This window comes from Drosophila yakuba, chromosome X (assembly GCF_016746365.2).
Source record: "Drosophila yakuba strain Tai18E2 chromosome X, Prin_Dyak_Tai18E2_2.1, whole genome shotgun sequence".
In the NCBI taxonomy this organism is placed as follows: domain Eukaryota; kingdom Metazoa; phylum Arthropoda; class Insecta; order Diptera; family Drosophilidae; genus Drosophila; species Drosophila yakuba.
This window is the reverse complement of record NC_052526.2, coordinates 3,050,031-3,062,310: the sequence shown is the minus strand read 5'-3', so window position 1 is coordinate 3,062,310 and position 12,280 is coordinate 3,050,031. Positions and strand designations below refer to the sequence as shown.

At 50.0% G+C, this 12,280-nt stretch overlaps 5 protein-coding genes across 6 annotated transcripts; 1 reads left to right on the top strand and 4 right to left on the bottom strand.

Moving 5' to 3' along the window:
* Positions 1–438: 438 nt before the first annotated feature.
* On the bottom strand, positions 439–1,663 carry LOC6524135. The gene is made up of 2 exons (XM_002099963.3): positions 1,379–1,663; positions 439–1,317 (listed from the first exon to the last, which is right to left on the bottom strand). Exons 1-2 carry the CDS (start codon positions 1,539–1,541, stop codon positions 587–589), a joined length of 894 nt encoding a protein of 297 aa, XP_002099999.2. The 5' UTR covers positions 1,542–1,663; the 3' UTR covers positions 439–586.
* Positions 1,664–1,707: 44 nt separating this feature from the next.
* Positions 1,708–2,933, bottom strand: LOC26534757. Its single transcript, XM_015190032.3, has 2 exons — positions 2,409–2,933; positions 1,708–2,233 (listed from the first exon to the last, which is right to left on the bottom strand). The coding sequence occupies exons 1-2, from the start codon at positions 2,666–2,668 to the stop codon at positions 1,822–1,824; spliced, it is 672 nt and encodes a 223-aa protein (XP_015045518.1). The 5' UTR covers positions 2,669–2,933; the 3' UTR covers positions 1,708–1,821.
* Positions 2,934–3,068: 135 nt separating this feature from the next.
* Positions 3,069–5,235, bottom strand: LOC6524134 (N-chimaerin). Its single transcript, XM_002099962.4, has 5 exons — positions 4,992–5,235; positions 4,310–4,926; positions 3,768–4,245; positions 3,603–3,708; positions 3,069–3,543 (listed from the first exon to the last, which is right to left on the bottom strand). The coding sequence occupies exons 1-5, from the start codon at positions 5,110–5,112 to the stop codon at positions 3,378–3,380; spliced, it is 1,488 nt and encodes a 495-aa protein (XP_002099998.1). The 5' UTR covers positions 5,113–5,235; the 3' UTR covers positions 3,069–3,377.
* A 336-nt stretch (positions 5,236–5,571) lies between these two features.
* Positions 5,572–8,860, bottom strand: LOC6524133 (myosin-2 essential light chain). Of its 2 annotated transcripts, XM_002099961.3 has the most exons (3): positions 8,722–8,860; positions 8,543–8,570; positions 5,572–6,723 (listed from the first exon to the last, which is right to left on the bottom strand). In XM_002099961.3, the coding sequence occupies exons 1-3, from the start codon at positions 8,722–8,724 to the stop codon at positions 6,311–6,313; spliced, it is 444 nt and encodes a 147-aa protein (XP_002099997.1). In that variant the 5' UTR covers positions 8,725–8,860; the 3' UTR covers positions 5,572–6,310. The 2 variants fall into 2 exon arrangements, with proteins under 2 accessions (XP_002099997.1, XP_015045517.1); XM_015190031.2 differs by lacking the exons at positions 8,543–8,570; positions 8,722–8,860 and adding an exon at positions 6,886–7,026.
* Positions 8,861–8,957: 97 nt separating this feature from the next.
* On the top strand, positions 8,958–11,789 carry LOC6524132 (ribonucleases P/MRP protein subunit POP1). Its single transcript, XM_002099960.4, has 2 exons — positions 8,958–10,732; positions 10,795–11,789. The coding sequence occupies exons 1-2, from the start codon at positions 9,055–9,057 to the stop codon at positions 11,682–11,684; spliced, it is 2,568 nt and encodes an 855-aa protein (XP_002099996.1). The 5' UTR covers positions 8,958–9,054; the 3' UTR covers positions 11,685–11,789.
* Positions 11,790–12,280: the final 491 nt, after the last annotated feature.

Below are 12,280 nucleotides of genomic sequence, written 5' to 3'. Positions count from 1 at the left end.
TAATTATATATGAAAGTTAGATGAAATAAAATGGATGATATATAAAATATACACACGATTTCGTTTTATTTCTGGGCAAATTCTGGTTTCAAATTATTAACGATCAGATTTATGAAAACAGATTTTAGAAATATATTATTTTCTATGTCAAAAATAAACTGCGTGTAAATCACTTGTTGTAACATGATGTCAAATACTAATTTGATGTTACATCGTGTAATGCAAACGCACGTCGTGTAAAATGTAGTGTAATACGTGCGTAGGATACTCCATGTATACCACGTTGTAATGTAGATGATTTAAAATGTATTCTGTAGGTTAATTACACACATACATTCTACATGCGACTTACATACGAGTAGAAAGCGTGCCGGTAAAGCAGTGCCATCCCGATCTGGCAGCCCTGCAATGGGCTGATCTGAAACATAGAGGGCAATCTAAAAATAGAGCAGCCAGTGCTGCCACACCGTCGCACGAAAAGAACGCGGTTTTATTTAATGCTAATTAAGATTTCAGATTTCCCAGTGGAATTTACGCAGGAGCAGCCACATCCAGGATGCAAAATAGGATCTCAGCACGGCAGCCACTACTCGTTCATGATGAACTGCAGGAAGCGCTGGTAGTTGATGCCCCGCTCGCACCGTGTGTCCTCCATTCCCTGGGTGAGCAGCTGCAGCTCCTCGCTGGTGAACTGCTCCTCGTTGCGATTGAGCAGCTCGAGCAGGCGCTCCGGCTGGATGAAACCGGTGCCCATGGGATCCGCCCGCCGGATGGCGTCGATGAACTCGTCCCGCTTGCCCATGTCCATGTCGATGGCATTGCGTCCGACCGCCTGCAGATAGAGCTGCGCCTGCTGCAGCCGCTCCTCCGCCAGCGGATCCTTGGCGTACAGCTGGCGCACCAGGTGCTCATAGTGCACATTGCCATCAATGTCCGCGACGCAGTGCAGCACACCGTACGCCTCCGTCTCGTCCAGCCGACTGCCCATGGTGGTCAGCATGCGGCGCAGCTGGCTGTAGGGCAGCATGCCAGTGCCATCGGGATCCCGGCTGCGTAGCACGCGCAGTACATCCTCGACGCCGGAGCCTTTGTCCAGCTCCTCCTCCACCTCCCTCTCGGCCAGGCGGCAGTAGAGCGTGAGCACCAGCTCGAAGGTGGCCCGCTGTGCGCTCCTTACGCCCATCGCCTCGCGCCGACGCACAAGCTCGGCCAGGTGCGTCCGCATCACGTCGTCACTGGGACTCAGGCCCATGGTGCGCAGGCAGTCCGCCACATCCGTCAGCCGTATGCCCACGCCAGGATCCATGCACACGAGCGCTGTGCGGAAGGGGCAAGCATTAGGACATGGACATGGATGCCAGTGCGGGGAATCACTTACCCGCTAGCTCGTCTCCAGCGGCCGCCAGTCCATGCCCATTGACCACGAACAGATCGTAGATGTCCAGCAGCTTGGGAATCTCTGGCAGCATGCGCATCAGCTCCGACTGCTTGAAGAAGAATCCTCCCTGAGCTGCCACCTCCCGCGTCGCATTCTGGAGCATTGTGCCAAGGATTTCGAAATCGAATGGTTTGGTTCAAAAGTAAAATTTTGGGCCGAGCGAAAATTGGACTGCCTCAAAGCGCTTGACGTGAGGAGAACATGGAAGTCAAAGGTTACTATGTCACCATGATTTGCAACTTGGTAATGAAATAATAGAATTATGTATATATGTTTATATATTTAAATGCTTTGCATATTTATTTGATTCAACTAGCGAAAACAATGATATATTTGGCATATTTAGTATGGCCCTACTCCTGCACCTACTCCTTAACCGGCGACTACTCGACGAGGTTCTCGCCCTCGATTGTCTCCTGGACCTCCTGCTCCTCGGTCTGGACGTATGTGACATCATTCTCCTGGGCACCGACAACGAAGACACGGTTATCCTCGGCCTCGATGGTAACGGAGTCATTGGGGCGGTAGACCACCTCCCCATTGTCGCCGGTCAAGATGACGAGCTCGCCATCGTCGACGAGTATCTCGCGCGTGGGTGCCACCTGCTCCTCCTCGGTCACCTCTTCGCGTGTGGTGTACACCTTGTGAGTGCCATCCGGCTGCATCACGAATGCCACGGTATCAGCAAACACCGTATCCCCCTGCTGATCACCAGCAGCAGCACCAGCAGCAGCAGCAGCAGCAGCACCTTCGCCTTCCTTGGCAGCTGCCGGCTTACCGGGAGTCTGTGGATTCCTGCATGTCAAGGAACAGAGAAAGGTATGAATACATGTTGCCAATACGAGTATTTGTGTGTGTGTGTGTGTGTACCTTGGATGTATTTCTATTTGGACTGGCTAAGTTTGTGGCAAGGATTGGAATTAAGATTGCATTATGGCACAGAATAAATTGTTTGGCATCAAGCACTCACATCTCCGTGTTCTTGGACTTCTTGGTGGTCATGGCCTTGGGCGTCACTGGAGTCACTAGATCCTCCAAGACGACGACCATATCGTTGAAGTGCGGCTTCTGTCCCTTGATCTCCTGCAGCTTCTTCTCAATCTGCTCGGAACTCTTGCTCTGCTTCGATGTGCCGGGCATCTCGTTGCTCGGCTGGTTCTCCTTATCCTTCTTCTCCTTCTTCTCCTCCTTAGCGTTGTCGCCTTTGCCTTGGTCCATCTCCTTGGGCATTTTCCTATTGTTCAATATTCAAATCAAATCAAAACGAAATTCAAATTCAACTTGGTGTTTGTAACAATTCAAATTCAACTTGGTGTTTGGAACAATTCAAATTCAACTTCGTGTTTGTAACAATTCAAATTCAACTTGGTGTTCGCAACAATTGGAAAAACACAATGTAACTTTTTGGTCAACAAAAAAAATCAGAAAATATTCAGGAGCACAAGCAGTTTAGACGACTAATCTCTGTGAATTCAGATCGAAAGTGATTTTGGCTCGTGCTTTGCTCTTACAGGAAAACTCGGCCTGCCCTGTTTTCAGCTCTTACAGGAAAAATCGGCCTGCCCTGTTCGAAACACAATCGAATTGCCTACTCCATACCAACGTGCAACTGAGTTGGCATATGTTAATGTATATGTATAATAAATATCCTTCTTTATTTGTGACGCATAATAGTGCGCTTAAAAATATTTCGAAAAATCGCTAAATTCGTACTCCTACAACATTCAATGTGTTCTACTGGATTTCTTGTGTTTCGTGCTGATAAAAGTTTGTATAAAAATCATTTCATCTTAGGCTAAGTTTTTGGTGGAATCGCCAAGACACGAGCGCTCGTGCCAAAGTTAAGGATTCGTTTCGAAAGAGACAGGGAGACATGCCGATTCGCATCGCCGTGCTTCTCTAATTGGCGATGAAGTTATCGCTTCCAGGTCCACGCTGCTCACGATGGGGCGAATATAGTCTTGCAGTGGGTGATGAGCGAGGAGAGCATGAAGATCTCCTCCGTCAGATTCGTCATGTGCTGCGGCGTGGCAATCAGCGTCGGCGCAAACACGGTGGCCAGGTTGTGCTCGTTCATCTTGTTCACGGCGTAGTGGGAGGCCACCCTGCGCGCAAAAAGGGGATTGCTTAAGAACACATTGGGCATGCTGGCAGCCATACTCACCGCTTCAGATGCTCCAGCATGTACTGCAGACACCTGTGATGGGCGGGCGGCAGGCGACGCACTGCCTCCGCCATCAGCTGCCGCTGCTCCGTCTGCTTGGCGGTGCCTGCAAGAGAATTAAAGTTAGAATGGCATGGGATGAGATGCAGCATAGCCATAACTCACGTCCTGCTGCCATGAAGCTGGGATACGCCTGGAATGTGATGAGCGGCACAGGCAGCAGGCGCAGATAGAGCTTCAGCGTGCCGGCAATTACGTTCACATTGCCGTACGCCGTCTCCGACATGTCCGTCTTCTCGCCCTCGCGATCCAGGGCGAGTTTAAGGGCCTCGATCTCGTCGGCGAAGCCGGACACGCGGTAAATCCCCTCCTGCAGCATGCCGCGGGCCTCCACCTCTTCCACGCAGCGGCGCACCACAAAGGGTATCTGATGATGCGGCTCTAGCTGCACCATGGTGGTCAGGTCCGTGCCGAATACGCCGCGTATGCGCTTCAGATCCGGCACACACTTGGGCGGCACCAGCTCGGAGCACTTGCTGTGCGCCACAAAGCCGCAGGCCTCACACTTCACGCCCTGCGCCGTGAATCCCCACAAGAAGTTGGCGCAGAACTCGCACCAGTTGAGTCCCTTAAAGGTGTGCACCTGTTTGGATCACAATCTTCGATTAGATGCTTCATTACAGTTGGCTTTTTTAGCCTGAACTCACTTTGAAGTGATGCGGCTTCTCGTAGACCAGCGGCATGGGATCCACGGCAGGCGGTGGTAGCTCCTCCTGCTTCTGCTCCGTCTCCTCGGCTGGCGGGGATTCCTTCGTGGAGGCCTTGCCCAGCTCATTGGACAGAGCCCTCAGTTTGCGGCCATTTAAGGTCATGTAGGGGCTCTGCTGGTAGCAGTTCTTGGTCTGCTGGTTAATCTGCTGGATGATGGGGCTGGCATGGAGCTGCATGTGAAAGTTGATCAGCCCGTCGGCGACCATGTCGTGCACCGTGTCGAAGCGCTTGTCCTGGCCGCGCAGATAGTGTCCCACGCCGGGCTTATAGAGCAGCTTGTAGTGCTTGGGTCGCTTGTTGAACCGCAGGCTCAGCGTGTAGTAGCCATCGGACTGCGGGCTTCGGCGGACAAAGTAGCTGCCGTCGCGGGCGTTGGCCAGCAGCTGCTCCGCCTCCAGGTGGCCCATCAGGCCATGGTACTCGGAGCCGTACAGCCTGCCCGCCATGTTGTTGGCCTCCACAGCCTCCGCCGTGCTCTTCGCCGGCGGAAGGGGCAGTGTTCGCTGGCAGCGCAATGGACATGGAGCCGGTGCCTCCAGCTGCAGCTTGTACACTGTGCGGGGGAAGGGGGATGATGGTTAATCATAGCATTAGCATAAGAGGTGCTCCTCCACTCACATTCCGGCTTCCAAACCTTCTGAACCGGAGAACTGGGCTCGGGGGCACCGCCTACTCCGCCGGATACGCCAGACCCGCCGGTAACCGCACTGCCGGCGCCCGCCTCCGTGTTCCGGGGCATCCTGCTTGGGATTAGCAGGCCTCTTGGTCAATAGCCACTCAGTAGGCGGCGAATGATTAAGGAATGCGGCCAATTAAATAAAGTATACAAATTAGTTTTGTCCGAGCGAGCAGCGATGCCAGACTGGCGAGTATTGGCGCGGTATTTAAGTCCGAAGAATACCAAATTTAAATATCAATAACTTTGATGAATAATCGTATATAATAAGTGTATTTAATTTATTAAAAGCTTAATTACATTATATTGTTTCGTCAATACTGTAATTTGCATTGCTGTTCCCTTAAAAAATCTGTTTAGAAATGTTGGAAAGCTCTGAGCACAATAACTCCGAAAAATACCAAAAATAAGCTTAATTTCAGTTAAGTTTCCTAAATATTTAAAAGTCTTGAATGACTCATAATTTTGAGCGCCCATTTATTTGTTTACTTTCCACCTTCAACAATAAATAAGGACAAGAGGTAAGGTTTCAATTGGTTTAATAGTTTAAGTACGTTTCTTTTGTAAAAAGACCTACACATTCATTGGATCTCATTTTATTATTTATTAAATACAAATATTAAATTATTTAAAAAAAATAAACATGTAAAACTTCAAAATGCGCATTTAAATACGGACACACGCCACCGACGCATATCAAATTTAATTTAGAAATACTTTTTCTTGATACTCTCGCTGTCTTCCATTGAAGTATTGTATAGTAATATATATATATATATGTATCGAGTGTGATTGGTACAAAAGAACGTCTGCACTAGGTGATAACTAATGATTAACCTTCTCTAGTGTTCATTTTAGAATAATACGCACATTCACAGACGCGGTGATTAGTTATGGTTAATCATGAATCTATGTCTACATCGATGGTTAATTTTGGAAGTGGGAATAGCTCCAATCTCGAAGTTTTTAAGTTTTTCAGTTTTTAGCTGCTCGTTAAGCACTTTCCCCTGTATTTGTTATATCTCGATAATTATTGGTCGTTGTCCTTGGTTTTAATGCTTTATCCGGGGGAAGAATGGCTAAGTTGGAATCACGGAGTTGGAACTTTTGGCGGAATGAACGGCTCAGCTAGCTTGGCAGGTGTTTTAGTGTTTGCTGTTGTGTTGGATATAGTGTTGCTTCTATTGTCGTGGTGATACTGCTACTGCTGGTGCTGGACAGTTGGACAGCTTGGAGCTGGACAGCTAGAACCTGGCTGGTCCTAACCGCTCATGACCATGCGCACGAACTCCTCGTAATTGATGTTGCCCTGCTGGTCCTCCATGTTGGCCAGCAGCTGCTCCACCTCCTCGTCGGTGAGCTTCTCACCCAGCGTGGTCAGCAGGTGGCGCAGCTCCGCTGAGGAGATGTACCCGCTGGCGTCCTTGTCAAAGTGACGCAGTCCCTCGATGAAGTCATCGGCCGTGTCGCCGGAGCGAGCCTTCGAGATCGCCTGGTAGATGGGCAGGAACACCTCGAACGAGATGCGCTCGTCGGGCTTCAGCTGGTGGGTGCACTTCTTCACGTCCGACTCGGTGGGGTTCTGGCCCAAAGCCCTCAGGCACTCGCCCACCTGGCTCAGCTGGATCTTGCCATCTCCGCGGTTGTCGAACAGGTTGAAGGCCTCCTGGAATTCTGCGAATAGAAAGTGCGTGTTTGTTGACAGATGCTTTTCAAATCGTAGTAATTGTGGTCACAACTTACAAAAACCCATCGACAAGGGCATATATTATAGGGATAATGGAAATGGGGGGACCTATAGCTTTCTACCACCCACTACATGGCTAAATGGATCACCTTCCAGTGTGGTAAAGGTTTGCTTCACGTGCGCCGTGTAGTAATACATATTGAACCACTCCGATGACCGTTTTGCCAGCTACTGACTGCCTGAAACTCCGTCTGCCCGGATTTGGCGACCCATCGGATCGGAGCGGATCGAATCGGCGCCGATGCCCGGCCACTCCGCCTTCCTTGGCCATGGGATACCCTCACTGCGCGGGTAAACGTCACTTCTCTACCGGGAAGTGCCTGTTTACAATCAAAATCAAAATAAACAACCCAGAAACTCAAAGGCTAAGGGAAATGGTGGTTTCGAAGGGTTTCGTTTCGCGGGGAGGAATCGTAAGTCCATTTCGCGTGCAGTTGGATTTAAACAATTGAAGGTGTAAGTTCCCCAGCTGCAAAAGGCTGCAGTTAATATTTATCTTTGCAGATCCTTTCCAGATCTGAATACTAGAGTGTTCGCCATTCGATGAGTTGCTCGGATGCTCGGTTATCATGCGAATACAACATCCAAAAATGGCAATAAAAACAAACGAATCCAGCACATTTTTGTCCATTTTAGGCAATGACAAAACGTCGCCGGCTGGCTAAAGATTGCAACAAGGTAAGTTGGAATGGGTAAATAAATATGGTATATGGCATATCGTATATATGGCCTGTACATACGCATATGCGCATATGCGGTTGAACGCTGACGTCAGAGTGTCAGCATGACTGAATTGAATTATCAGATGCCATTCATTGACTTTGATTAGGCTAAAACAGGGGATTGCGTAAAGTTTCGATTTGATTCGCCATGGAAACGACATCGTGTTGCATTTGACTCACAGAAGGAGATATTCCGTAAATGGAAGCTGGTTTTTCTGATTTTTGTTATTTTTTGTCAACTGACTGGTTGTCTTATCGCTTGGTTATTCGGTTTTTGCAACTTCAATTGCAGTTTTATTTGAAACGAGCAGCCGGCGGGTCAGAAAACCGGGTGATTATCCCATTAGACCGCTATGTTATCTATACCTTATCGCTCACTTCCTTTCGCTTTAACTGTGTTCTCTTTTTTTTTTTGTAACACTCATACTGAGGTGTTGGTTATGATTATAAGGCTATGTTCAAGCGACCAAGCTTTACACTAACTAACTGAATCTTGGATATCTTAAGAGATATTGATGTGAAACTTGGTACAAAGCCATTTATCGCTATTCTGTGACGGTTTTGCTCAGCTGAACGCAATCCACTGATCATAACCCATAGCTGGCATAGTTTCTCTAAGTTCTTAACTTGATAACATGGGCAACTCGGACGTCTTTCGAAATAATGACGTGAAACTGGGCCTACAGCTATTCCATGACAAACATGTAGCACAGAGTATTGCAATTTCGGCTTCGGGACTTTCTCGCTGTTTTTTTTTTTTTTTGGTTTTTTGGGTGAGTCACGATCGTATTCGTATGGCTGCTTTCCAGCGTATTTGCTTTATCAATGATTCATGCACACAAATATATGTGCCATCGCTTTCCCGCATTCCAATGCCGTGTGCGAGTGGGAGGGAGAGGGCGCTAGGTGCCAGCGCACATATCAATACTCTATATACATATATATATATATATATATATATGCGATTTGGCCGACTTTTGACTTTTGGTTCTTGACCCCACTTCTTCTTCTTCATTCGACTCACCAGCCAACTGATCCTCGGTGTAAGCGGCCTGCGACAGAGAGAGAAAGAGAGAGAGGGAGAGAAAAGGAAAACAAAGAAGGAAACTTGAGTGTTGGTTTTCCAAGGCGCCGAAAACCGACTTCCAGTGCGAAAGCGGTTGTAAACAGTAAACAGCATCGCAATAAACAGCCTGCACTCACCATATCGATTTGTTTTTAGTAAGCTGGGGGGAAACAACACAAAACACACGGGATATTGAATATTGAATTCGACGACGAAGCAAAACGCAGGCAAATTCCAAAACGTTGTTGGTGTTAGTGGTCGCCGATAGTCGGCACAATCGATAGGCCACTTGGAATTCGATAGGTACGCGCATATCGCTATCGACAGCCGATTGCTGGCCAACATCGATGATAATTGAACAGAGCATCGAACAGAGCTGCCAGATCGTTTCACAAGTAACCGCCACACGTGCCGCCGGTTTGTTTTGATTTTGGATGAATTGGATTTGTGTCCAAATTAGCTAACGCCCGATGAGCACCCAGAAGCTGGAGTACGACGCTGCGGTGGGCGGCCGGGTCACACTGCCGTCGCACGTGACCACGTACCATTATGCGGCGCAGGCTCTGCAGGAGATTCGCAATTTGGTGGCCGACTGCCAGGAGACGACGCAGCGGAGCAGCAAGCTAATCTTCCAGACGCTGCCCAAGCACATGCGACGCCGCGCCATGTCGCACCACCCGAAGCGGCTGCCGCGCAAGTACCGCCAGGCGCACAAGTCCCAGATGAGCAAGGGCGGCAATCAGCCGGTCAACGGGAAGCGCCCATCGAGGAAGTACCGCCGGCGACCCAAGAACCTAATGCGGGAGTACGTGCGCCGACAGAGGCGACACGTCTGGCTGGAGACGCACATCTGGCACGCGAAGCGTTTCCACATGGTCGACCGCTGGGGCCACCGGTTGCCCTACGCCAGCTGCGACAAGACTTACCGCGCCTGCTATCGCGCCAGCGCCGAGCACTGTCTGCTTCAGGACATCTCCTTCTACGGTTGCGTGGAGCTGCGCGGTCCCTTGGACGTGCTACGCGAAGGTTTCGCCCGGCTAACCAGTCCGCAGTGTGGTTTGGGGATCACAGCCCGAACTTTTCTGAGTGGACGACGCGAGGGCAGCGTGGAGATATTTGAGGATGGCCGGTATCCGCATGGAGCTTTGCAGCGGGCCAGCTTCATGTGGCGGCCGCGACGAGAGGAGGAGGATGAGGAACAGGCGGATCACACGCTCTGGCTGTGGCTGCATCCCAGTGGCGCTCAAGCCGTGCTAAATCAGTTGCTTAGCGTGTTCCAGCTAAAGTCCACGAGGCAACAAAAGCTACCTTTGAACGAGGCTGTGGATGAGGAAACGATGGATGAGGATAAGATTGAGCCTGTGGAGTTGTCCAAGGAAACATCGCCCGCCAAGAAAACGAAGAAGAAGCCTGAACAGAAACCCCTTCGCTTCTGGACAAAAACCAAAGCATTCGAACTACAGCCTAGCTACTTCAATTCCGATGGCACCCTCCACTTGGTGCTGCTGCAGCGGGAGTTCAATCGTTTCCGCTTGACAGGACCTCGAGCCCAAGAAGTTTTACTTGCCAGCTTACGTCCGCAACAACTAGAGGAAGTCCAGGATCAATCCAACTACTGTCAGGCAGCCTTGCAGCTCAGCTCGCCCGCCGAACTGCTGTCCAATCTAGTGATGGGACCCCTTGTGGTGGATCCGCGTCTGCAGCGGCCGAGGAAGCGCACGAAAGCAGACAGCAAAGTGGAACAGCCACCCTCCGCCGGTGATCTTCTCGTAAATCAGCCAAAGAGTCTGCCGGAGAGTCCACTGTGGAGCAAGGAGGCGCGAGAGCGACTGGCCAAGGGCATCATGTCAACGCACAAATACGACCAGCTGCGGCAACAACATGCCGTGGTGCCAGGAGCTCCATGTGCCTTCGAGCAGCAAATGCAGGCGCTTCCCGTAATTCTTATTCAACGACCAGGATCTCAGGACCCCAGATACAAGAGATTGGCCTACGGCTGCGGCTGGGATGTGATTGCTCCGGCCGGATACGGCATGGCCCTCTGGCTCACACTCACCATGTGGGGCGCCAGGCCAGGCGGACTGCGAGAACTGGATTCGGTGGCTAGGGAGTCGGGCGCCGAGATACATTTGCCTGATACATTAGCTGGTAAGTGGGTCACACTCCTATATTCCATCTCCCCCTAATCATCTCAATGTTGCTCCGTTTAGGAGTTCAAAAAGCTGCTGCTTCGGCGGATGAGCTCCGCGCCCGCTACTTCCGCATGCCGCCCAACAAGCGCACCAACTACCGAAAACTGGCCGTGGTCAGTCCGTTCAGTGCTCCCTGGAAGCATCTAGTGCGCGACTGGCGTGCCTCGTTCAGTCCAGCGAGCGAGGGATCGTCGTTCTATGTGCTGCGGCATCGCCAGCAGCTGGAGGAGATTTCCGAATGCATTCGACATCGTAGCCCACTGCCACAGACTCTTCCCGAGGACGCCATCATCCAGATTCAACTTCAATTGCTATCCCGCGGCCATGTGAAGGACAACGCCCTGATTTGCCTGCCCACGGCGGCGGATCACAAGCAGCGCTGGAGGCAGATGAAGCACAACGTCCAGGCCCCCGTTCACGTGGAGCCACCGCAGCCGGACCTGAATGAACAGCCGCGCAAGGATCTACGCCAGAGTCACAAGCTGAAGCTGAAGCGATTGCGGTCGCGGAGGGTGCGCGAGAAGCGGCGCCTTCAGGAGACTGCCACCAAACGTGTCCACATACGGCCGGCGAACACGGCTCATCTCGTACGCGCCCAGCTGCAGGAGATGTGCCGCCTGTGGCTGCCCACCAATCCGGCGGAGATGCGGGACAGTGTGCGTCGCCAGTGCAGTCGCCAGGTCTTCGGTTACGTGAGCACGGCCGGCTTCAGCTTCACGGAGGCACTCGTCTGTGCAGTTGGCTATGTGACACCCGCCGGCCTGCAGCAGCTCATCGGGGAGCTCCCAAAATGCAAGGGTAACCGCAGGCAGCCGCCGCTGATGTGCCTGTTGCGCGATCCGGATAGCCGCGACTACCGCTGGGCCAGCTTCCAGATCAATCTGAATGTGGCCAGTCCAGCCTTTTAGCCCGTAGGTCGAGTAATTGTAGTTACTAGTTGTAAGTTTGATTTAATCTGCTTTTGACTGTTGCCCGCAAATAAAACAGCCTTGAAGTTTGTTGTACATATTTAATACTAATTTTTATTCAATTTAAAATTACTTGTATGTCATCTTTACTTCGTTTACCATCAAATTTTTACTCAATGTTTGTATTTCAATTTGTATTCGTTATGCAATGAGCTCAGTATTGAGTGAATGTCACTGTGAATGTGGTGGATGTGTGTTCGGGTGTGTGTATGAGTATTTGTTGAGTGTTGTTGAAAAAAATGAATCGCGGTTGAATTTTGTGTTCGTTTTTTTTTTTTGTTATCGTTTCTTAAATGCGACAATGATTAAAAAATGGCTTACAATTTTTGTTTGAATTTGTTCTTGTTTCTTGTTGCTGAGCATTTGCGTTCGCACATCCATTATTTATAATTTATAATATTCATTCGCATTCGTCGAATCGTTTTATCCACTTTAACTTTCGTTTGTAATTGTTGCTTTACTTGATTTCATTGTTTAGTTGATGCGGTTATGGGAAATGTATTTGAAATGCATGTAAATTTTGCTGATTTGCCTTT

Excerpts from the sequence above, each read along its gene's own strand:
- LOC6524135 (XM_002099963.3), bottom strand. The coding sequence starts at position 1,541 with ATGCTCCAGAATGCGACGCGGGAGGTGGCAGCTCAGGGAGGATTCTTC. Across the intron at positions 1,318-1,378 it reads CGCTGGAGACGAGCTAGCGG|CGCTCGTGTGCATGGATCCT; the intron begins GTAAGTGATTCC and ends CCTTCCGCACAG.
- LOC26534757 (XM_015190032.3), bottom strand. The coding sequence starts at position 2,668 with ATGCCCAAGGAGATGGACCAAGGCAAAGGCGACAACGCTAAGGAGGAG. Across the intron at positions 2,234-2,408 it reads AAGTCCAAGAACACGGAGAT|GAATCCACAGACTCCCGGTA; the intron begins GTGAGTGCTTGA and ends CTTGACATGCAG.
- LOC6524134 (XM_002099962.4), bottom strand. The coding sequence starts at position 5,112 with ATGCCCCGGAACACGGAGGCGGGCGCCGGCAGTGCGGTTACCGGCGGG. Across the intron at positions 4,246-4,309 it reads AGAAGCCGCATCACTTCAAA|GTGCACACCTTTAAGGGACT; the intron begins GTGAGTTCAGGC and ends TGATCCAAACAG. Across the intron at positions 3,709-3,767 it reads CAGCTTCATGGCAGCAGGAC|GCACCGCCAAGCAGACGGAG; the intron begins GTGAGTTATGGC and ends ATTCTCTTGCAG.
- LOC6524133 (XM_015190031.2), bottom strand. The coding sequence starts at position 6,934 with ATGTATTACTACACGGCGCACGTGAAGCAAACCTTTACCACACTGGAA. Across the intron at positions 6,724-6,885 it reads AACCTTTACCACACTGGAAG|AATTCCAGGAGGCCTTCAAC; the intron begins GTGATCCATTTA and ends TTCTATTCGCAG.
- LOC6524132 (XM_002099960.4), top strand. The coding sequence starts at position 9,055 with ATGAGCACCCAGAAGCTGGAGTACGACGCTGCGGTGGGCGGCCGGGTC. Across the intron at positions 10,733-10,794 it reads TTTGCCTGATACATTAGCTG|GAGTTCAAAAAGCTGCTGCT; the intron begins GTAAGTGGGTCA and ends TGCTCCGTTTAG.